Below are 25,626 nucleotides of genomic sequence, written 5' to 3'. Positions count from 1 at the left end.
TTCTCGGTGCCTTGGCAAAGCCTGGCTGCTGCTGCGGGGGTCCTGCGCAGCTGCCTCTCAGAGATGCAGTATTTGCATTTTCTGTGTTGAAACAACGAGATTACGAACTTTCAACAACAGTCACTTCCATAAAATAGACTTTTGTCCTCTAGTATCACTAGAGCCGTTATTTGTGCTAGCAATATTTTACAGCACTCTCACAAATGAGGAAAAAGAACCAAAAAACAAAGCTCTCTTTGCTGACTTCACATCGTGCTTTTTCTGTGTTAAATTAGGGATTTATTTGATTTATATGTGATTCAAATACATTATTTCAGTATTTCATATATTTCAGTTTCGAATATGTCTGTATTTCAAATAAGTAACATTTAGTATAAGCCTACCAGAGTTCAGGAAACATTTGGACAACACTGTCAGGCACATGGTGTGATTCTTGGGGTTATCCTGTGCAGGGTCAGGAGTTGGGCTTGGTGATCCTTGTGGATCCCTTCCAACTCAGGGTATTCTGTGTCATGGCTGGATATTATGTGGGAAAACTGATTTTAGAAATGGTCATTAAACTTCCTTAGGTTTGTTTCTTTTTAGCAAGCCTGCCCTCCCCCCATCACTGTAGTAGTGTTTCCAGCTCGTTTAATGTTTCTTTACCTAACCATCAAACCACCAAGAATAATCATATGGCTCTTAACAGCAACCATAAAATCATTAATGAGTTCAGTTACCTTTGTGGGGCTTTAAACTGCCAGTCAGTGTATAGGAGCCAGCAGGAATACTGGTGGAAGTTCCCTCTGAGTCTCTTATTGCTGTGGCAGATAACATGCAAGTTAGAGGGTAAACTGTAAGCATAATAAATATCTGGTTGATTTTTTTTCCCCTTTGATCCTCGTGCATCAGTTGCTTAGCAAGTTGTGCTTATCTTAGTTTGGTTATGTCAGCCAAGTGTAGGAAGATCTAAATGACAACAGCTTGGCCAAGAATGAGACACATTTTCTGAGTGAAATTGCACTAGGTGCAATAAAAGTTGGCTTTAAAATGTTAATTATTAATAACTGCGATTAATTAATAGGATATGTAAAACATTAATCTTAATCATCTTGCTGGCTAGAGTTAAAAAAAAAGTTAACTGCACTTTTTTGTTTTTTAAAGGAAATACGACATAAATCCAGTGACTACCCTCACAGGGTTGCAAAATATCCAGAAAACAGAAATCGAAACAGATACAGAGATGTTAGTCCATGTAAGTATCTTTTCTGTAATAATTGCAGTAATATTTCTAGACTTTTTGCTTATCCTGCTGACCTTAAATACTGAAGCTAATAAGTCATGGTCATTGTGGATTTTACATTTTGTTTATTTCCGTAGGCATGTATCCTATTATAAATGTGTTTTTTTTGGTAACACATACACAAAAGTGTGTAACAGGAGGGAGAAAAGTCTGCAAATTAAACTCATTGTGCTGAATGGTGATAAAAGGTTGCAAACCATAGGTATTAGTGTATAAGTAAGTGTGAGCTGCAAAGTAATATTTTAAAGATATTTTTCTCATAGGGAAATTATTTGTTTAATATTTTGTGTTTAAATGCTACTCAATTTCTACCGTTACTTTAAAAAATGCTTGAGATTTGGTTATTTTTGTCTGTATGGTAAATATGGTATGGGGTGCTTTGTACTTCACTAACTGCTGTAAAATGGTCTTTGTGACATAATGATCTTGCATCTCATGTGAAAACCCCTTTTTTTTTAGACCAGCTTCTCTGCTACAGAGATGCTGTGGGCTTCTGTTCAACAGCATTTGTGTGAACAAAAGATTACTGATGTGTAGTTACTGCTGGAGAAAGCTATCATAAATCACTTTAAAAAAGGCTGGGGAAAAAACTGTACAGCCTTAATTTTTCTACAGTAAATTGAAGCTGGAACAGATTAAATGTTTCTGCGTTCTTCAGTGTGAAGCCTCTGAGTACCGAAGGGTCGTAAAAGCCTTGTTACTGGATCCAGAGTTTTTGAAGGGTTGCTGGTGTGTTGGAGCTTCTTGATCGAGTACCTGTTTGTAAGATTTGGAGAAGTGCTGAGCTCCGTGTTTCCAGTTGAAAGTTGTGGTAACAGCATGTGTGTGGCACTTCTCAAAATTACATGGAAAGGGTCTTGGATTGAGTCATGCTGGTCAGATGGAGTGCTGTGTGCTGCTCCTTAGGCTGCTGCCAGGATGCTCACTGGCACAGTGAATTCTCTTCAAATGGCATGATGCCAAATCTTGGTGCTGCAGGCTGGTGAAACTGAACTTAGGAGTTCAGTGCATGACCTCCTTGCTGCATGTGCATGGCATTCCATCTGAAGAAGGTACCTCAGATAAGGCAAGGCTCACTAACTCCAACTGTGTGCTCAGCAAAGGGAGACAGGCTTCTTGCTGGGCACATGTTGGTCTATGCAGAGGTACTTCTGTGTCCCAGGTTTACTGTCCTGTTACAGCACAGCATTGGCATCTTACTGATGCCAAAGTAGATCATGTTTTATTCACTTTCTGTTTCATACCTAAATTGGGATGGGAGCTGTAAGACGAGAAGGCAGGAAGTTGGATTTGAACTCCCGGGAGACCCAGGTTCTATTGCTGGGTCTAATATCCTATACTACTTCTGTGTCAGAAGCTGTATCCATGCGTTTACCATTTTTCCCATTCATGGATTTAATTTCTTAGGCACTAGTGCCAAGAGAATAGAAGTTTCCTTCAACATATTTGTGCTTTTTTCTTTCTTTCTAAAAATAGTGTTTCTAAAATAAATAAAAATACATTTTATTATTTAAGTAGCATCTAATAATGCCTCCAGTAATACCTTACAGATGTGACTTGCATTCATCTCCTACAGTTATTTGGAGCTCAGAATCTTACGATTTTTAAAATTTTTTAGTTTTGGCATGCCTTTTACTGTGATGAAGAGCATCAAACGCCTCTATCTTAGTCATGGCAAAGCTTGCTTCTGAAATCTGTGTTTAGCCAGGAGGAAGAAATTTATATGATTCTCTTAATTCCTGGACCCTATGCCAAAGCAGATAGTTAGATAAAATCTGGTATTGAGGTAGTAGTGGGGCTCAGGACAGGGTTAGAGCCGTTACGTACTAGTTGACATGAAGTATAGCACGATGAATGAATTAAGATGGTGAAATTTATGAGGAATGTCTCAGTTTTTAGCATTTTTCAAAGAAAGAAGATTTGAATTAGTCCACTGAGATAGCCTACAGAACTGGGCATTAGGAACAAGACTGTATGACAACAGACCAAAACATTATGTTTGAACTAATTTCTCTTGAATTTTGCATCTGTGTTTTCAAATATGACTCATAATTGCTTCTGTAACAAAGATTAGAGTTGGAGGAGAAAGAGATTTGGCAGGGAATATATGATAAATAAGATTTCAAGACAGCAGTACCTAAATTTCAAAGCAGCTGGGATAAAGCTGTATGGTTTGGTCACTGTGGTGAACACATCTCATCTAATGCAAGGAGCTGGTGTTGCAGAAATGCAAGACAACTCAGTCTCACACAATCTTGAGGACAATTTTAGTCCTTCACTTTGCAAATCTTATCACTTTTTAACAGTGTTTAAATGAAAACCAGGTGTTACTAGTATTCTCTAAAAGTCAGAGGCCTTCAAAACGAGTTCTTAGACTTTCAAGATCCAGCCACTGAACCATGTTGCAAGACGTTATTTGATGAAAACATTTCTCCCTGGCACTGAGAAAGTTGTTTGTTAACCATGGTAGTGGCTGAGCCAGCTTGAAATCCAAGGTGGTGTGTCTGCAAGAGGAAATGCAAGGATTTTTCTGTCTTACGGAAAATATGCCAATTACAAGTGCAGGAAAAAATGCTTTGGGTTGGTTTGCCCTGTTTCAACCATGATGCATGAGACAAGTACACTGAAACCAATTTGTGTCTGTTACATACATTTCTAGGTAAAAATTAATTTTTGTTAGCTGGGAAAGGCTAATCATCTCTGCCCATTACAGTTGAGTTTCACAGAGTTTCCAGTTTCATAAGAATTTTTGTTACTGTCTGTTTTTGTTGGCTAAAGAGCTATAGTGTGTATAAGTTTGGTTTGGTAAAAACCTGAAGAGTTACCGCCTAGTTAAAAATTCCAACAGTCCAGCAGTTTGGTATTAATCTAGAATAGGGAGAGGAATATTTTGACTATGTCATACTATTGAAACAGGAAGTTAATCCGAAATAGGTTTGGTTTGACAGCCAGTCATTTCCGGACAGATGAAACCATTTCTCAGAAAACATCGTTAAGAGAGGAAAGTAACTTGTGAGGTTGTTATTCTTTATTAATATCTTCAATGAAACTGTCTCAGATTGACTGTAGACACCTTTCAGACATCTGCTTACTGTGTTACCAGATTTAGAGGCAAGAAGGAAATCCCCTCAGCAAAACTGGCAGGATTTTTTTTCCTTTAGCTTTTGGAGGGTAGATGGGGGTTTACGCAGTTGTATCTTCAGCCTTCCTTTGTAATATGGTGTGTGGCTCAATATCCTGGGTCGTCTGAGCATTTTTGCCTGATAGATCACGTTGCTGTTGGAGGATGTTGCAAGGTAGTGATTTCACTTGCTTTGTTCTTGAGGCCATGAGTAGACTTTCTCTCAGATCTTTCAGCCATAGGCTTGCAGTTGGCCAGGGAGAGAGGAACATGAAGAGTATTGTGCTTTACAGGCAGCAGCGCTGAAGCTGATTTGAATGGTTTTGCACATGGTGCTGATTAATTGTCATTGCAGAAATGTTCCCTTTCTGTACTGTTTTGAGTGTATGTGCTGGGAACAGGGAGATTTCTGTCCAAAGTAAGCCTGCTGCATTTCTTGTTGTCCATGTTAGAAGCTAACATTGATGATATTTATGATGTTATCTAATGATTCTCTCAAACATCTTGTTACCAGAAATATTGTAAAATAAACTCAACATGCTGCTTTTGGAGATCCTTCTTTCTTTGGGGTTAGGGAAGACAGAAACTTTATAGCACATGCTGATCTAAACTTTAGCGTGTCTTAAGATTGCCTTTCACCATCTTTAGAAGTGTGTGCATCCTGTGCCATAGTTACACGTGTGTTTCGGTATGAATGCATTTCGGTCATGGCTAGGCCATGATTGGTATGATGGCATGTGTTGTGTACAACCAGTGACAGGGCGGTGGGGAAAAGTCACTTTGCCTTTCCTTTGCCTTAGGCTACCTCTGTACCTTGTGACTGTAAGTCTAGTGATAGAGTATTGTAATTTGAATAATTTAGCAGCTCAGATAGACTGAATTTAGATTAGTGAAATGGAGGGGATTTGCTGGTAGGCGGGAAAGGGTCGGGCAGGGTCACTGGGATGGCTTACGGCTACATGTTTTATTTATGACTTTCTTTAATCCACTAAGTGGATCGTCCTCCTCTATTGTTAATAGCTCTATATTTGGGGGACCAGAAACGTCTTTTGGATAAAAGATAATTTTAAAATTATACAGTAGATTCACTTCTAGAAACACAGTTGTTTTCAAATAAAAACCTTTCATTAACCAACTGCAAGAACTGCATGATGTCAAACACCAAATGTGTTTTATCTCGGTTTTAACAGGATCTGTCATTTTCTCTTTAGCAGGGAGTGGGCTGATTGATGTGTAATGTGAAGTCTTGGCCTCACTTGAAACATGGGGAGTATTGTCAGTGATATCAGTTGGACAGGGCTTCACTGGAAGTAGGTAATCAGAGTTTGCTTATCTCAGATAGGGTTGTTCTGGGAGTGGGTTTTCTCAGTGCAAGAGCCAGAATGAGAATAATTTTTAAGATTTCCACTTCCCTTTCAGGCTGCATAGTTTGTCGAAATAGGGGAATTAGCACTTCAGAAAATGGTTACTGTATTTTAGCTGTTGTGGGCATGGCAATGTATAAGATAAGATTTATCTTAAAGATTTAAGATAGGTTTATCATTCATATAAATCTTAGGTACTTTGTAACTGGAAACGATTTACATACGGGACAAAATGTTACAGCAAACTCACTGTCAGAAGTTGGCTTGCTTCATTTAATTCAGAAGAGCAAGCCAGGGTTTGAATGAGGTTTCTAGGTCATTGTGTCCTTTAAGAACCTTTTCCCTTGAAAGAAGGGAAATCAATATATCCTAGTGTCTGTCTTTGTCCTGTGGACTGTATGCCAGAGTATTTGTTGGATCGCCTCTGTTTTACTTGGGGAGGAAGAGGGAGGCTGTCTGTGCATAGAATTAGTTGTTAAAGGGACTTTAAAAAAAAAAACTTTCAGAATGCTATTTGTCACGTTTACAAAGCAGAATTTATAAGAAGAAAAAAATAAAGCTGGAAGTGTGTATGAGGATTAAAGCAGGGAACCTCCTTAGAGGCTCGTCAGTTATCTCCCCGGGCAGCAGAACAGCAGCTGCCGCTGGGTGATTAAATTGTTAACGTGCTTGCTGACGTCACCTTTCCGAGAACACTAGTACCGGTATGTGTGATTTACTATAACAAGATCTTAAGTTTTTCCTGTTGGCAAATGACATGTAATATTTACAGCGGTCTTGGTTTCTCTCCAGTAGAAACATTTCAGATAAAGTGATACATGAAAGGAAAGAGTAATGGTTTCCTATCCCAGCAAAATAATACAAAGAAATATATTTTACTTTAAAATGCACGTGTGTCTTAATTTTGCTGTGTATTGGCTTTGATAATATTTTTTTTCTTCACACAGAGGTATCATAATTTTTTTTAAAGACTCCTGAAAGTCAAGATGGTGTTGCCTTACAACTGGAATGCTAATAAAAACAGACTAACCCAGTAAATTTCTCATGTTTTTATATTAAAAAGAATTTTTCAGCATATTTCTGTTCTCTGCGTGTTTGTATGTGACTGCATGTAAAAGCTAGGACCTAAAGGAGGTGCGGTAACAACCCCAAATCTGAGTCCTTGAACAACAACAAAATAGTTGTACTTTACTGTTGACTTCTCTACTTTAATCCAGCAAGATCATCTCTGGCAGTTGCCAATAGTAGATAGATGAGGGAGAGTATAAAAGCAGATCAAAACCTAGTAAATGTATTTTCCCAGGTTTCCAAACCTGGAAAGTATTTATATAAAATCATATGAGCAATCTGTAGAACAAGAGTCTTAATTCAGTGACTGTTTTTTGATTGCCATCAGCTTTTTTCCTGTGCAAGGTTATATTCATGGATTTCTGAGATAAGCCTTGTGCTGTACAGCCTGGCTATGAGTTCAGTTGTCATAGCTGTGCCGAATTTGATACTTGGAAGTTGCTCATGTGAAAACTCATGATTTTGTGCATTTCCCAAGATGTCTATCAAAAGGAAGTTAGCCTTTTGGTGCAGGGAGAGGGAAAAGTGGGCTGGCATTTTAACAGCAGTCTGTGCCCCAGTTGAGTTTTGTGGGCTGAAGTCTCTTAAATTCATTTTAGTTTGCTGTTTTTTATTTACTCTTCTGAAACAGTCTGCTGAGGCTGTTGAGCTTCAGGAGGTTTGCAGTCAGTTGGATCTCATTTTCTGGCATCTAGTTGTGTACAGATTTTAAACTAAAAGTGCTCTTTGTTTAATACAGTGACCAATAAATGGCTGAAGCATTACTTACTGTGAACAAGTCTCATTACCTAAATGTCTCCTAGAGGCTGATAAATCAGATACTAAAAGGTTCTAGGAACAGCCACAATGACTTTTTATTATGCAGTGTTTGAGCTTGACAGTATGATCATCTTTCTCATATTAATGTTAGAATTTTATCCTTCACTTGCCTCTGCCATAAATAGGGGAATCTTCTGTCTTGCCTATGTAATTGTGAGAGACTGAAACCATGTAATTAGATTAGACTTCATTTAATTGAAAGATTTGTTAAATATGTACGTTTTTGCATGTGTCTATTATTGTTATATTGTACAGTATTTGACAATAACTCATAGGGAAAATTAAATTGATCAGTGCTTAGTTTGAATTATTGCAAGTACATTTTGGTGAGTTTTTTTAGCTGTGTGAGTTTTTCTGTATGATTCTACCTCAACCTATGAAACTTCACCAAAAATTTTGGAATTCTGAACACAAAGGAAACCATGCAGTGGAGTGATCTGATGTGATAGGACAGCGTTGCCTGGTGTGAGTCGTGGTGCTGTTGTATTAAGGAAATGCAGCTGTTGAGGGATGGCTGTGAGCATTTTTTGGCATGTATGGGAGGGTTGTTTTGTTTGGCTGTTTTTATAAATAAAAATGGGTATTCCAGTTTTCTGAGCATCTGCTAGTAATCGCTTCCTGAAATTACTCCCATGTAATGCTGAGGGGAGAATGAGACAGGCAGTTATCAAAGATAGATGAGAAATTATTTTCACATATACAAATAATTTACTGCTTGGGTAGGACTGCAATATTTATTTCAAGTTGCTTGTCAGACCTAAACTTGCCTTTGAGAGAGTATTCATCCAGATGGATGCATCATTAATTCTTAATTTTGTTTGAATTTTAGATGATCATAGTCGTGTAAAACTCCAGAACACCGAGAATGACTATATCAATGCCAGCCTAGTGGTCATAGAAGAAGCCCAGAGATACTATATTTTAACACAGGTGAGTAGTACCAGTTACTACAGTATTACAGGGATTGAGAATCTAGGGGAGGAGGATTTGTACAGTTGTAATTTGTATTTGGATGATTCCTTGTCTGTATGTATTACATGTATTTCATATTAACAGCCTGTGTAGGCTGTTATCACAGGTAGCTGTGATCAGATTATTTTATATTTTAAGAAAAGCTAAAGGGAATATTGAGGTATGATTAATTTACTGCGTATGAAGCTTTTCAGGTATTTCTTGCTCTTCAGTTCTTTAGGAAATAGGTTGCAACAATACTTTAACCCCTTAATTCATCTTGTAGCTTCTGAACAGTAGTTTTAATTCTAACGGCAAAGTAGTATTGATGCTCAACCCAAATATGCTTTCCCTGAGTTTTTATTGTTCTGTTGTTTGGTTTTGTTTGATTGTTTTTTTTCTTAAAAAAAAATACGCAACCATTTCAAGTCCTGTAGTGGTCTGGGCAGCGTGATTACTTTCTTGCCTGCTACTTCTATAATTCTATTAATAATTTGTTTAAACTTTCAGAGGAAGACTTATTCCTCTTTTCAACAGTGAACTATTAACTGTGTTCAAATATTGGTTTGCCTGTATGTTCTCATGCCCATTTTTCTTTACTACACAGGGTCCTCTCCCTAATACCTGTTGTCATTTTTGGCTGATGGTATGGCAACAACAAACCAAAGCAGTTGTCATGCTGAACAGAATTGTCGAAAAAGAATCAGTAAGTGAAATTAGTTGTAAAGCGATATAATTTTAATACAGTTGAGCAGTGTTTGATTGTTACATTAAAAGAACTAACAAACTTTCTCACTGGTGTACAGCATAATGTGTATTGAATGTAACATTAAAGTGATGGAGCTAAGACCTGAAGTTCAGTTTGGTGAAAGTAGCATCCATTTGGTGATGAATGCAGAAAGGTGAAAGTAACATTCTGAGAAAGGAGGATATGCAGATAGAAATAGTGTGGAGTAGAGGCAGCATAAGATGCTCTTGGAACAAAATGGAAGGTGGGAAAACAAGTTTGACTTAAAGTATCTTTAGATTAATTCCTCTAAATCTGATTACTCTGAAGAGTAGTATATTTGTTATAAAGGGATGTTAGCTGTAACAGTGAAGACAAACTGCTGCCCAAGAACTGGTGAACAGTTGGTATACATGCAGAATACAGAAATTTTCTGCTACGATGTAGCTTTTCTGCTAATGCACATAAGAGCACAGGATTTTAGTTATAAGTGCATGTCATTTGAGGTTTATGTCTTTTCTTCAGAGTAGATTAGTTAGGGAAGAAGATTGGTCTTCTAAAAAGTCACTTATTTTCTTGTGCAAAAATTTTCCTACAAAAAGTTTGAGTGCAGGGCAAGAGGAATAAAAGACAATGGTTTTGCATTGCTTTGTTCCCTTATCCTTTGTTTCACTAGAACCTTCCAGTATACAACAAGCCTGGAGAGAACTGGATGTGATAGAAGAGTTCTGTAACTGTGCAGGTGTGCATGTCAGAAATGGGGGGAGGAAATGCTGAAACAGCTGAACAGAGGTCTTGGTTCCCTATAGAGAACTAGAGAGGGGAGAGGGAGAAGGGTTCAGATGTATCTCAAAACATGTTAGCCCTGCAGTGAAAGAAAGCACAAACAGACAAAGCTGGAATGCATAATAGCCACTGAAGCAGTTGTAGTGACTTGGCTGTAAACATTATGGATTACAGACTTCGAGAGTTCTCAAACTGGGAGCAGGTACTTGAGTCTACTGTGTTGGATAATGGGGTCTCAAAATCTGCACATGCAAAGCCCAAGATACTAGGATATTTAACCAGATTTTTTTTCTTTTTTTCCCCCTTCTTGTTTTCCTTCCTTTAAAAAAAAATCAAATAGGTGAAGTGTGCACAATACTGGCCAACAAAAGAAGAAGAAGTTATGACATTCAGTGAAACAGGTTTCCGTGTGAGGCTGGTATCTGAAGATGTCAAATCCTATTACACAGTACATCTACTGCAATTAGAAAATATCAATGTAAGCTTTTCTCAGTCTATACAGCTCGTATTTTTGGGCTTCAGCGTACTGTGAGAGCCATTTAGCATGTTGTCACTCAAGGTTTGTTTGAGCTTTTGCAGTGGGAATTTTAATGCACTTGGCTTCTGAGGATGTTAAAGATGTTGGTGTGGAATATAAGCAAGTTAAACCTCAATTTATACATTAAAAAGATAACATCTTCAGCATTTTTATATTTATATTTTCCATATGGCAGCACCGTAGCATGCTCAATTGTGGTTGATGGTAGTGGTGATTCTAAGAGGAGCTGTAAGAATTAACCTAAAGGGAGGAACACAGGAGTTGAAAATTCTGATTTCCTTTGACTATCCGAAATCCAACTTAATAATAACTGGTTTTTAGTGGAACTTGAATTTTCCATGTAATTCAATCCAGCTATCTTAAGTTTTTTTTGGGAAGGGGTGATTACCACCTGTAGATAGGTGACTTTATCTCCTCTTGCTTACCTCCCCTTTTGCTCCACAGGACCAACCATCCTTTTCTCTTAAAAAATTAAGCGCTTTGACAATTTAACCAAGTTAAGCTCAAAAAAATTGTTCCTGGCCTGAGCTTGGGTTGGAATTTGCTGCTTCTGTTTCAGAGCGGAAGACAGGATTGAAGAGCTTGTCTGTTTGTTCCAGCTATGTCTTGTAAGATATTCTCTCTCCCTATAAATCTTGCCTTAAGTGCTACTATGGCAAGTTTTATTCAAGATTGTCTTGTTCATTCAAAACCTCCCTCATGACATGATAAAACTTGGCATGTTATTCCTTGGTCTCTTCCTTGTAAGAAGAGCTTTGTGAAATACTGTCCTGCTGACCTAAAGAATTTCTGTTTAGTTGTTTGTTCAATGACAGCAAAAGCAAAGAAAAGAGGAGTAGTGCTTGCAAGCTAGTGCCTGAGAAAGAATAACTCTCCTTTTTGGAAAGCTGAATGCAAGTTTTCCTAACTACCAAAAAGGCTTTTTTGTGGAATTATTTGGCAGATGTTGGCCCCTACTCTTAAACTTCCTATTTTCAAAGGATGCAGTTTTCATCACGTGTGTGTTTGAACATAACATTAATTGGAAAATGCAGAAATGCCTTGAGGAACAGCACAACATATACTATAGTAGACTCTTGAGTTGGAACTACTGAGCACTTAAATTTCTGGGTTTGTTTTGGACCAGCAGTGCCCGTCAGCACTGTGGAGTTTCTTGTATGTCACGTAAATCAGTTTGACAAATACCTAGAAAACTTTCTGTATTGAATTTTTATTTTAATACCCTGGCACTCTTGTAAGGCTCTACACATATTAACTCCAAAGAATAATTTTTATATAAAACACTAAAAGAAATAAAACATACTTGGTTATTCAAACAAAAAAACTGCATAGTTTCTAGACTAACACTATGAATGTTAAATGCAACCTTTTGTAAGGATTTGATAATTATACCATAAAACTTGTGGGAACTTGGTATTCACAGTAACTTGAAATGTGAGCTTAACTGTGTTTATGCAAGTTACTCTGGAGGGGCCTTTGGTGGAGGCAGAGTGTAAGACATTTAGCCACTCGATGCCTGGAATATAAGATGACTCATGAACAAAATATACTCTGAATGCCAAGAATACTTAAATTTTAGCATTTCCTTGAAAACAGAACCAAAATTGTCTTTATGATATAACCATTCTGAGCTGAAGTATATTTGTCTTACTGCAGCAAATCTCTTTTAAGACATAAGCAAAATACATATGTATGAAGAGTAAAGTGCTTGTTTAATGTTGTTACCAATGAAACAACCACTGAATATTTATTTGTTTTCTTGTTGATTTTGTTAAAGAGCACTTAGAAGTACAGGTGAAGTTGGGAGGGTGTTCTTTTTTTCAAGATTAGAGCAAAGCATTTGGGTGTTTGATTCATTTATATCTGTTCTAGGCAAACATTTGTTTTTGCTATTGGGGCTGGCAGAGTCCGGTAAAGCTTTGGAAAGAAAATGGTGTTTATTGGTACCTTCCCAAAAGTTTTGAAAATATTTCTAATGTTCTTTGTCTTGCTGGTGATTATCGTGGAATTTCCTTATTTTTTGCCTGACCCAGTCTGCATTTTAGAATACAGGCATTTGAAGCTGCTTTCCACCATGGTTCATTGTGTGTTCTCCATGGTTTTGTCAGTGTCAATTGTCAGCCCTTCTGCAAGTTGAGTGCTGCTTTCTGCTGTAATAGCTCAGGTTCAGAGTTGGCTTTGAGCAAAGACTTATTGTGAAGGCTTCCACAAACCTATGCCTCTGTCGGAAAATAAGGGTAGAAGGAAGAAACTGTGCTCATGTTAAAATTTTGTAAGCATTTATGTGTGAAGCTACTGCATGTATATGATTTGAAGCAAAGTGTCCCAGCATATTGTAGAAGTGATAGTCAGGTGTTTGAGAGCCTTTTGTTAAATTTGTAAACTAACCTTCTATTGGATAGTGTTGCTAAATTTTGTGGCAATATTATGTGGAGATTCTCAAGTTAGCTGTCAATATCTAACAAAGACTCCATCTTGTGTTGAATATGTTTTTATATTCTTTATTGCTGCTTTTAGCTTTTTTTTTTTTGGTCACAACTATAAGTATTGGTCTTTAGAGAAAGAAAACTTTTTTGTTTTCTGTAATTTCAGAAAACTGTGGCAACCCAGATACCGTGAGAAAGTTACAGTGTGACACATAATTAATGGAAAGCTTATCCCAGTAGTTCCTAAAAATTTTGCTAGAATGGTTTGAGTGATTTTGATGAAAAATTATTGGCTTTTTTTTTTGGTAGCTAGTCTTAGGAAATAAATCTTGGAAGATTGTGTTGTGGTTACCATAGAACAAGCTGGTTTTCAATTACTGTGCAGAAATGTGTTCGTTGTGTATAACATATAAAATTTTATATTAGTGCCTGAACCTTGAAGTCCAGGGTTTTTTAATTTAAAAGACTAGCTGACTTCCTGGTAACACTTCAAATTGAAGTTAGCTGTTCTTTAAATGTGAATTTTTATCCATCTACAGTTGTGAATCTTTAGCAAGCCAAAACTCTTCTCGTTACAGTCCAAAGTCACTTCATGTAAGTGATAGCTATGGTGCATGGCTCAGTGACTGGGAGTTCTTCAAGAAAGGGTGCTACAGATACCCACACAAAGGCAGTGTTTCAGCTGTACAGCTTGACTGCCAAGCACCACTTGAAAGAGCCATTCTGTTTAAGTGAGAAATGTGGGAGGTTTGAAATATTCAAATGGGATTTGACTGTAGGATTAGAGACTGCAAGTTCAGAGACGACCAGCTGGTTCCGGTGCACTGCAATGGGACTCTTGTAGAAAGATGAAGAGACTAGGTATTTTTAAAATGAGCTGAAGGGATGGAAAATCATGGGATGGACAAAGCCTTCATGCAAGAATTCTGTGGGTTAGAGCTATGTGACATGTGCAACAGCGCTGTTTAATCTCTCTTTTAGAAATACTTATTTCAGATTAATGTATAAGCAGGGTGACACTTGGCCATGTGCTTGAAGCAGTACCTTTTTTTTTTTTTTTTTTTTTTTTTTTTAGGAAGAGGATGCTAGAGGATGAGAGTGGGGGGAAAACACCCCTACACAGACAAACCCTACATACCAAAAGACAAAAAAGGCATTTTTGCCTTCTTGAGGTGTAAGGGAGGTTTTCATCTGTAATGCTGTCTAACGATCTTGTGGGAAGGAAGTATCATTTGCCACTTAAAGACCATCTGATTCACAAGGAACAACCTTAACCTTTGCTTTACCTAATACGTGCATTTAACTCACCTCTCCAGTTTTCTTTTTCATTTTGTTTCGAAAATGATGAATTATTTTTCTTAGAAATAGAGGAAATTGCTTGAGTGTTATTTCCAGATTTCTTATTAAAAATTTATCTCCTTCATGTTTTTTAAACAAACAGGTCATTTCTGTTGATTTGTGAGTTAACTCGCCACTTAAAAAATAAGGTACAGAGGAGCAGTTGGAAGATCTCAGTCGAAAATGCAAACTCTTGTTTTAATGCTTTGCTTCAGACAAAGGAAAGTCCCAGTGTATTTACACAATTTAGGCCTTGGTAGTCTTTTTTCCACATGAAATCTTCCTGTGAACTCACTTTCCCAATATCATAGATCATACTCTGTTGTCTTTGTTGAGCTCTTAGCCAAAAGACAAAATATTTCTGGAAGATAATTGTGCATTTGAGAGTCACTGGAGTTGTGTTAATATTCACTGTTTTCTGTGAAAATACTGGCAGTCTTGCAGTATCAGGCATTGAAGGCAAAAGACAAAACGGGAGAGTATTTTTGTTACTGTGGTAACCACAAACTGGATTACTTTGGTTTCACAAAGGAGTTTCGTAAGCTGTCTCTGGTAAGAAGTTGAAATGGACTGAGCAGATGAAGAACAGTAGAGTTTATTTTAATTTTAAGGCTGTGTTTTATTGTTGCTGAAGAAGGAAAAATAACTTTTCTAGAATACATTGATATTTTAAATCTTCCTGTGTTCAAACTCTGTCAAGATTTAGGTAGGTTTCAGTCTATGTGGAAAATTTGATGTAATGGAGAGAAGGTAAAAATAACTGAACATTTCTAAAATTCCTGAGCTAAAATCAGTGATCAGTTTGTCTCAGAATCACCATGGCAAGGAGTAGCATTTAACAGCAAGTCTGAAGTGAGTTCCATAAAAATATAATCTAGATTTTATATACATATTCTTGCTGTCATTTCAGTACTTGCAGTTAGTTGTTCATGTTAGGAGAGAAACTGTGTGGTTCTAAAGCCAACTGTATGATTTTGGAATCCTCCTTTTTTACTTAAAAAGACAGAATATGTCCTGTGGAAGTCTTGCTAGACATCCTGCTGTATGGGTTGTTACAGGCCTTTTCCATGACACTTCCTGCTCCTCACAGTAATGTGGTTCATAGAAAGGAGATGTGATACCTCTTGGCATTAAAACTTGCTCTGAGCAAGAGTGGAGAGTGTATACAACACTGATGTGGACTTTTTTCAGTAGTATTAATTCTAGCTGTCTAATAACTGCTGTCAGCCTTTAAACTGCTCTAATGGTAGAAAAGGAAGGATATTTGGGAGTAAGTAGTAAAGCAACCCAAATATATTGGGAGTTTGAGAAGAAGAAAAAAAATGCGTATGGTAATAATTGGAAAGGAGGAAACGACCAACTCGGATAAAAAACTGCTTCAGCTTGCTCTGTTGGTTGTCATCCAACTTAAAGCAAGTTATGGGATGGTTTGTCTAAATGGGAGTTTAAAAATAGAGAATAGCTATTGATTTAGATTGGGGAAATGTGTGCTAACTGAACAAAAGAGGAACACTTCCTAGTTGTATTATTTTATTTGTTTTCACTTCTAGAGTGGTGAGTCCAGGATGATCTCTCATTTTCATTATACCACATGGCCAGACTTCGGAGTTCCTGAATCCCCGGCTTCATTCCTGAACTTCCTGTTTAAAGTCAGAGAGTCTGGTTCACTGAGTCCTGAACACGGGCCTGCAGTAGTTCACTGCAGTGCAGGGATAGGACGTTCTGGCACATTTTCATTAGTAGACACTTGTCTGGTTCTGGTAAGTGTTTGCTTATTCGCTCTGTCATCTTTTCCCTTCTCCTGACACCTTGCCTCCATTCCCAGTGTGGGCTTTTTGGTCAGAAGGCTTTAAAAACATTGAAGTTAATGACATGCCAGTGGAAACTTTAATTAATACATCATACTTTCTTTTTCTTCACATATTTTGATGGTTTAAAAACACAGCTCTTGAAATGCATTTACAAATCCATCTTCAAGTACATTACGTATTTTCAAAGCTTCCTGGAAAGTAAATAGTAAACATTCTTTCCCTTTTATATAAGATGTGCTTAGAAAAGGTTGAGGACTGGTTGGTTTTTTTTAATATAAGTTTAAAGTTAAGCTTGTGAATATATATGGAGATAATTAAATCTATAAGTCTTTTTCTCCAAACATAGAATATCTCATAAGTCTGACAGGCCCCTTTTCTTAAGAGTGCAGAAAATTGTTATCTGAACTAGCATGAGAATTCGGGCATGTCCCTGGATCTCCTGCAGTATGTAATGAAGAGTGGTGCAGAATTTCCCTTGCTGTGCAGCCCCCTGGGAGGTGGGGCTTGGCAGCCAGTTGCAGTGTCACATGGATGTATAGATTTCTATGTTTACTCAGCGAGCTACATCATCAAAATTGCTCATGACATGAGTGAACTTTAAATGTTAAATAATATTTAAAATAGCTTTAGAATTTTGTTGGATTTTGAAATCCAGGCACAGACTTTTTATTTGTCTGTGCTTGGCAATAGTGAAAAGGACAGCACAGGGTTAGGTGAAATAGGATTTCATTTAAGTGACAAGAGACTTGTCTTTTGGTTTGGTTAGATCCTTTCAACTTATTTTTTGGTTTTTTTTCTTCAGTTTTTCTTTTTTGATGCATTTTTGAAAACGGGTATATTTTGATGCAAATATACTTTAATATTAGATGATTTATAGTGAACATTGTAAGAAGTGCAGATATATGTTTAAAAACACTCCATGAATGTAATGTAGGGACAAGTGTGTGCATTGCTTGGATTAGGGATTCTGCTTTAAATAAGGAAACTTCTGCCGCATTCAGTCTGTCTAAATTGCTGTTCCATTCAGGAGCAGCAGGAAATACTGTTTTACAGTTCTGATTCTTATAGTCTTATTTCAAAGTTTCAATACATGCCTGAATAAAATCAAGCATACCTAATCTTAAGTTTAAAACTTGATATTAGAGTACTAATTTATTATTAATACAGGATCATCGATTTTTTCATAGTAAGTTTTCATTAGATGGTTTGCATTTTATCTGTAAAAACAAAATAGAAATCATTTGAGTGGTTAATTTTCTATATAACCAATATAAGCATAATATGAAGAAATTAATTTTTGGATTGAATTTTATGACTTTCACTTGCAATTGTTTTTACATACCATTGATACTTTCAATGTAACTTTCTTTACAGATGGAAAAAAAGGACCCATTTTCTGTAGATATTAAGAAGGTATTACTGGATATGAGAAAATATCGAATGGGACTTATTCAGACTCCTGATCAACTAAGATTTTCATATATGGCTGTAATAGAAGGAGCAAAATTTATAATGGGGGATTCAACTATACAGGTAAACGTATAGCTCTATGTATTTAAACAGCTGACTGCAACAGTAGTAAAAAATGAGCTCCAAATTATTTTAAAACATGTAACTTTGTGGAATTTAAATAATTAGACTTTTTCAATAGATGCCTAGGAGGTATCAGAGGATATCTGTTCAGTGCCTTCTATGAACTAAACGTCTAATCCTATGTATATGTCCCCTTTTCAATGAAATATAAAAATTATTTGTCTGTACAAATGTTTAGAAAAAGAAGGTTCAATCTGTATCTTCAATACTAAAAAGCAAAAGTAATGACCAGTACTGCTTTGAAGATAGTAAGGATCTTTTTTAGAATTTCTTGATCCTTGCTATGTATTTTCCCAACAGAAAAGTTTCCTGATGCCACAGATAACGTTTATTACTAAAGTTGCTGTGTTTTTTCATGTCCCTTAAAATCTGTGTTATATTTAGTAGAATCTAGCCAAATATGAATTTTGGGGCAAAAAAAAAATTACCTATCTCACTGTTTCATCAGAGCGGCTTGCAGGCGTAACAGTAGCTACAGTGACGTTAAGTGACTGGAGCTGGGAGCAAGGGAGGACTGGGAGGAGAGGCTTCAAATCAGACTTAATTCTGCTTTCATATGCTGGGGCTTTTTTATTTTGTTGATTTCTTAAAATCATGAATAGAGCAGATAAGCTAAAACACGTTTTTTCTCCTCTGTGGTTCTGGTAGTTGTCTAATTCTTCTCTTTAACAAATGTTTCTTGACTTGCTAGAAATAATTTTGCACAACTGCTGATCAACACCTGGGACAGTGTTCTGCTAGTCTTGACACCTGTGCCATGTGCCCAGAAGACTTCATGATTCATCCTAACAGCAGTTTAGTGTCTTTATTTTCTGGAAGCTGTTTCTGGTGGTATGAGGAATTGTCTCCAGTAGTATTTTTCTGCTTTGTTTTTTACAAAGCCATGGTCCACATTGTGAGCAGGTCGAGTTCCCACACTTAGCCATCTAGATCACAGGATTTCTCATTTCTGGATACAAGGGAGCAATCAGGTTCAAGTGTGTTATTTCTTCACAGTAAGAGAATACCTAAGAAGGCACACTTCTCATTTGTTCTCTTTTTCTTGTTATGACCGTTCATATGATCTTTCTTAAACCAGTGTTTCCTGCATTGCAGGCATTTGTCCTGGTGTTTTTCTCTTTAGGCCTCAGGGTCATGTGCAGAAAATCAATTGGCAGTACTTAAAAGGAGTGTTTCTCCTTTCAAGGTCAGATAGGCTGCTTTTTTGACCCTGAATGGAACAGTTGTACTCTCCAGAGCGTGAGAGGTATTCACTTCTGTCTGCTAATAATGGGGAGGGCATGAAGTTATTGACAGCTTCTCTGTTATAACATTAGCCAAATGTTCATCTCTGACACAACCATGGGTTTTGGAAGTCAGTATGCAAACACAACCTTAACTTGCTGCCAGCTAGTGGCTGCAACTGCAACATGCATGCAGTTTGTCTGCTTAAGGTTGTACAGTATTTAATTGGTCCTGCCATTCACACAGTCTTGTCATACATATTTAAACTTGGAATTACCAGCCATTTCAGCAATTGTTATTACATGTTTAGAATAGAATTCTTGGTGAGAAATTCCTTCTGTATGACAAGAGCAGTAAAGTTGTCTCTGATTTCAGTTTTTGCTGTGTGGCTTTATCACTACAGGTGTAATCAGTATTTGTCTTAGGCAGCAAGTCTGTCGTGGACACAAATATGTCTTCCAAAAGGCCTTTTTCTGTGACAGTAAGGAGGAGCTGCTAAGTGGATTTCCATTTGTCAGTGGCTGCTTCTTTTTGTTTGTATGCTTGTTTAAGACAAAACAAAGAAAACCTCTGAGAATTAAGTATTTTTTGGGTCAAGACTAGTCCCTTTGTGAATTTCAGATCTGTACTGGAAGCTTCTTTACAATGGAGAAGTCAGTTCATTGTTAAAACTCATTCTGCCAGCAGTCCATTTATAAGTGGCTGGCTTTTCTATATCACTGTCTGAGTTTGATATTTAGTTTAAACCATCAGTCTTGAATTCATGGTGCAGACAGGAATCTATCACTTGGATTTGAGAAGTCAATTTTCAGTTCATCCTCCCTATCATAGACTTCTAAAAGGAACTGATTTTTTTTTCTACAAGGTATTCTGTGTCTTTATAGGCACTGAATGATTTGTGTGAGAAAAGAAATGGTGGGTTTTTAGGGACAATTCTTTTCCTTCCTGTGAACTTTCTAGGGTTTTTTTCTGCATGAAGTTCTATTGCCACAAGTCCTTCAGACTGTTCATCATTAGAACAGTTACTCATTAGGGCAGAGATCTAGCAAACCAGGTTTACTTCCAATTTTTTTTTCCATCTTGGTTTAAATTACTTCTCAAAACAAGGTGAATAACTGTTTTATGATGCAGTAGATCTCTGGGCTAATGGGTCACTATGTGAAGTAGTAGTCTGCGACTGGCATAAATAAATCTAGTGAAATTTTCCCAGTTCTCTCTTTTTAGGCAGTTCTTGCATGCAAGTCCTATTGTATTTTGAAGCCATGAAAGGTAAGAGCACAGTGTAGGCCTCTAGTGAGTAGAAGGAAATGGGAAGTGCTGGACAGTGCTGGGTGACAAAAGAAATGTTGCTTCCTAGTTGTGGAGCTACTGTGGACAATGCAAACCCTAAAGTTAGTGGCCTCATGCCACCTTAGTAGCATCATCCCGGAGAAACAGAAAAAAGGATCATTGATCATTGTTGGAGAAGATGCATCTTCCCCTAACCTTATTTCTTCATCTAGCAGGTTTTTTTCTTGATCTGGTAGTTCCTTTTAATCTACTTTTGTGACTGTTCTTTTTGGAAGACAGCTTGAGCAAGGGTTGTCTTTAGTGTTAGGGGAATGTTTGAAATATGTTCTCCTTGTTTGCAGAAACGGTGGAAGGAGCTCTCTAAGGAGGACCAAGCGCCACATTCTGAGCAGTCTCCTCCGCACCCAACTAAAATAACCACAGAGAAGTACAATGGGAACAGCATAGGCCTGGAGAACAAAGATCAGATGGAGAAAGTAAACACTGACCTGTCCACTAAAGTTCAAGATATCACAGATGGGAACACTGAAAGGTAGGCAAGATAAAGAAAACATTTAGAAGGCAGATACACTTTCTCGAAAGGCTTATTTCTTATTATAAGAAAATTTCAAGATCTTTCTTCAGTAGAGAGGAAGGAATGGTGGTGTTTGACTGTCTTATTGAATTATTTTAAAAATACAACCTCAGTTGTTCCTTGTGATAGAGTTTTACTGTTGAAAGGTCAAGAGAAGAAAATGTCTCTGATTGAAACACCTAAACCTCATGCTTGAAAGCATTTTCCTGCAGACTATCAGTGAACTCCATTATGCAGTGTGAATTAGGTCCTAAAAGTGCCAAAAATAATTTGATACTGATTTTTAAATACAGTGCTAACTTCTGATTTAAAAAATCCATGTTACCTCAGAAACACAAAGGCTTGATCACCTACCACTTTCTGTGTAGCGGTTGAAATTGTATCATTGGAGCCATATGTTACCCTCTGTTCATGTTAAATCTACCACTGTGAGTAACTTTCTGTGGTTTAACTGTCATGTAAATTTGTCTTTCTCCTTCAAGTGTCTCTTCCTCACAAGTACAAATATCTCAGCTGGGAGGCACTGTGTCACTTGGGCCTGCCCCCATGGGGGTCACCAAATGGTGATCCATAACCAGAGATCCAGAAACCAGTCAGGGTTGTGCTGACCTGAACTGTGCAGTGCACAGGAGGAGGCAGTGTCTGTCCCAAAGGGACAGCCTGGGACAAAACACAGCAGTTCAGTGTGGATAGGCTGGAATTCTGAAATAACTTCTGGCTCACTAAATGCCCTGATGGGTTTGTCTTTCCATGTCTTCATGAGTGTTTTTGAGAGGGAATGACAGCAGTTCTGTAGATGTTTGAAGGAACCTCTCGCAAGTGGGGTGGGGTGTGGGTGTGAGTGTGGTGGTTGTGTGCTAAGGAGTTGGACAATCAAAATGGGTTTTTGTGTTGTAGTCATGGCTGTCTCAGAGATTGTGAGGGTACTTTTGGAGACAAGACTTACAAGGCGGCCCTGACAGTGTAACAACACACAGAACTGGGTTTTCAGTCTGTGTCCTTTATCAAGATCTGGTTCACAGACGGAGATGGGTTATTATTAAACCTGCCTGCAGGTGTGAGTAGGTTTGGATCAGTGTATCATTGATGCTGGTATGAACTCTGCAGTGGAGGGACCCATGTACATACTATGAACGTTTGCACGTAGTATCTGGCATTGCATACAAAACCAACCTCCATTAAAACATCTCTGCCACCAAATGGGGCACAGACAAGGGTGAAAGACTAAGCTCAGATAATTTAGCTGACTCCATCTGTTCTTTGTTGAACAACGTAGGTCAAGTGCCGTGTACATCTTTACATCTGTTATTTACTTACTTCATGGGGCTTCACTGATCTGAAACTCTCCACATCAAGGTGGTTAAAACATCATAAAAGATTGCTTGGCTTGAATTATATATTCTGCTGCTTTATGCTAATAGTGGATTAACAATAGGGAGTGTGCTGGAAAGAGGTTTGCTTTAATATTGTAATAGCCTCTTTTCCTGTTCTACAGTGTAAGATTTATCTTTTTTTTTCTCTTTCAGTTCTGTCCGAAAACGACTGCGGGAGGATAGAAAAGCAAACACAGCACAGAAGCTGCAGCAGATGAAGCAGAAGCTAAATGAGACTGAAAGAAAAAGAAAAAGGTGGTTATATTGGAAACCTATTCTCACTAAGATTGGGTTTGGTACACTGATTTTAGTTGGTGCTTATTCTTTCTGGAAAATGTATTTTCAAGAACATTCCTTGTAAGTAAACAGTAAGCGTGACTGCTCCGACAGCTAATTTTGCTGCAAGTTAATGACTAGGGGTGTGACTTTAAGCAGTAAACTCCTTACTCCTGGAATGGGTACAGACTGTTACATACAGTAGAGAAGTGATGTAAACTTGATCCCATGTCGACATCTCAGGACTTTCCACTGCAGGTACTTACAAAAATGAACTGCTGCCCCCCAACAGAGTTGATGGTTTTTGTTTATATGAGCAGGTGCAAACTTGCTGCAACTGTTTATACACTTTTTAAGATGGTGTTCTACCAGATCTTAAACAAAGCTGAACCATGGAGGTTTAGCTACTGAAGGCTGTCTGGATTTAAATTTACATGCCTGACGTAAGCAATAAACAATGTTGTATCATTTACATTATTAATGCAAAGAAGTTATCCTTAAATATGTGTAATGTACTAGTGACATGAACTTAAACATTTTATATTCTTACAACCTAGGATAAATATATTTTATAATTGCATATTTAATCTTTTTGTAGTTCACTGTACTTTTAAAAGCTCAGTTTGTACAAATTTCCGACCAAAAGAATTTCATTTTGAAACTAAATGTAATTATAATTTGTGCATGAAAAGAACAGTGCAACCATTCCCCATATTTTGTCTCTCCAGTTTGAAATGAGCAGCTAGGGGTCTGATGAAGCACTTGCCAATTTCGACTCTGTTAATTTGCATTCCTTATTTATTTTTTGTAGTTTTCATTATTTAAGTAAGGCATAGAAATTCAATTTTTTTTAAGACTTTTGAGAACTTAGTCCCCACTGAGAATCATAGTGTTCATTAATGTATTCAGACTTCAGCTACTGTTTGAAGGCCAACATTTCAAGTTCTGACATTCCATTAAATGTGAGACATAATGTTTTGTGTGTCTATAGATTTTAATTGCTAGAAAGAATAAAATTCACTCATCAGTGATAAGTGTAGAAAGCACATTCAAAGGAAACTATAGTTGGACTTCCAAGGGTGGCTTTAATAGGAAAGAAATGTTGGTAGTGTTCTGCCATACCCAGTTTGTTTGCCTGTATGAGCCACTTTGGTGGCGTCACAAAGTCTAGAACTGCTTTTCAGTTTCTCCAGCACTGTATTAGAGACATGATGGTAAAACACTTGATGACTAATATTTTGGGAATACCTGTGCTACAGCCCCTTTAAAATTATCGAGCACTCCCTTTCCGTTCCTTGGGCAATAACACTTTCTAAGTAGTAATTCTACACAAATCAGTTTCTGTGCTTTAAATTACCTTGCAGTACAGATGGTATGTGGCTGTATGTAGCTTGTTGTTCCAGTTGAGACCTAATGATTTGTAGGATTGGATTGTACTTTGAATTATGGATTTTATTTATTCAAGCATTGCCTTGTTGGGTGACTTCAGAGAAGTCATGTTTTCTCCTTCTGTTTTCTTAAACTTGGTTATTTTCTGTTGGGTGTGGGGTTTTGGGAATTTTCTTTCCCCCCCTCCCATTTTGTAAAGTGCTTCCTGGATTTATTGCTGAAAAATACTAAAAGAGCTGGATGGTTACTTGGTTCCTTATTCAAAGGAATTAACTTGAAAGTTTTTCAGAACGTCCAAGCTTGGTAATAACGTAAGAGGCATGGAGCCCAGTTACTTTGACATTTACTACACAAAGCTAAGTACAGTTTACCCTTTGAAATTCTCATTTCGCAATAGCCAATACTGTTTTGGACCACACTGTTTATATAGTGTCTATAGAGTAAACAAATGCTAAAGGGTCCAGATCAGGAAAACAAGTGCAGTTTCATACAGTTCTCAATTTGGGAACTTGTGCTTCAGTAGAACAAGACAATTTGTTCTGCGGCATTGCTGACCAAATGAGCAGCCCTAATAGCTAAATGACTTGCTGACTGCTTTGACACAGTGTAGGCAGGCAGCTCATATATTTCAAGGTGTTTCACCATTTTTACAACCACAGTAACTTTTAGCCAACAAGACTGTCAGAAGACTTTTTTTCTTTCTTTAAATTGAGAAGACAGGTGTTTCAGTATCAGCTGTAACTGTTAGTAGGTGTAAATGTATGTGCCTTATAGATATATTTTGGTTATGGAAAAATACATGGAATGTAATTAAATGCTTTTGTAGCAGAAATATTCCAGATTTTATTCTAAATACTTAAAAGCAGCTAAGGAAAAAGTGCAGGCGAAACCTTCACTGATATCACACTGTCATTTATTTCCCTTCTCTTGGCATGAGAAGGGTTTCCTGGGTGACCAGTATTCTACAGGCACTGAGCTCTAACTGCAACTTGTCAAGTTGTCACTAGAGTTGTTTCCCGATTCCATCTTCCAAATTCTGGCTTTTCAGTTTTGTGGATCCTCAGCAAACATTCCTCATTTCAGGGTGGAACAGGGCAGGAGGTGGCCATCTTGCATCTCCTCACACTCTCTTACCTTCTCGATGCAATAAAGCAGGACTTGCACATTCAGCAGTTGTTCTGTAAAAGTTTAGTTTGGTTCTGTGATTGCAAGTACCTTGGGAGTCTTAACTGTTAATAGTTTAAGGAAGATGAGCCGATAAAAGTCCTGGATAAAACTATTTTTAACAGTGAATTGTTCATGGCAGTATGAGAATAGGAAGGACAAGCAAACAACAGGTTGCTTAGTACACTCCAGGAAATAATTTGGATAAAAATCTTCCTCCTGGTCCATCACTAATCCTTATACCCCAGAATCTGGCGGAGGCTTGTTGCTGCTGCACACTAAGCCCTTGTGATACTTTGTAATTCTGTGGGATTTAAATTTGCAGCAGTTTTGCACAAGTTGGAAGTTAAATAGGAACAACTATGGGCCAAAATGAAGAACTGCTGATCCCAGGCACCCCTATGATAGGAAATGCTTAAAGGGTGAAATTGAAGGACGTGCCTTCTGACCCCTCTCCTGCCTCCCTCCACCCTGTTTTCTGGCAAGCTGCTGGCTGGTCCTGTGCTACTTCT

The 25,626-nt window shown here is 37.5% G+C and overlaps 1 protein-coding gene across 1 annotated transcript in view; it reads left to right on the top strand.

Moving 5' to 3' along the window:
- Positions 1-25,626, top strand: part of PTPN2 (protein tyrosine phosphatase non-receptor type 2) — a 29,001-nt gene that overhangs the window by 1,538 nt on the left and 1,837 nt on the right. The window contains exons 2-9 of the mRNA XM_029959393.1: positions 1,144-1,234; positions 8,484-8,584; positions 9,213-9,311; positions 10,459-10,596; positions 15,971-16,180; positions 17,606-17,764; positions 20,680-20,870; positions 22,439-22,540. Coding sequence (XP_029815253.1) covers positions 1,144-1,234; positions 8,484-8,584; positions 9,213-9,311; positions 10,459-10,596; positions 15,971-16,180; positions 17,606-17,764; positions 20,680-20,870; positions 22,439-22,540 — 1,091 coding nt within the window. The remainder of the gene's footprint in view (positions 1-1,143; positions 1,235-8,483; positions 8,585-9,212; positions 9,312-10,458; positions 10,597-15,970; positions 16,181-17,605; positions 17,765-20,679; positions 20,871-22,438; positions 22,541-25,626) is intronic.

This window comes from Manacus vitellinus, unplaced genomic scaffold (assembly GCF_001715985.3).
Source record: "Manacus vitellinus isolate BGI_N305 unplaced genomic scaffold, ASM171598v3 scaffold_1_pilon, whole genome shotgun sequence".
Lineage (NCBI taxonomy): Eukaryota > Metazoa > Chordata > Aves > Passeriformes > Pipridae > Manacus > Manacus vitellinus.
This window is presented reverse-complemented; position numbering and strand designations above follow the sequence as displayed.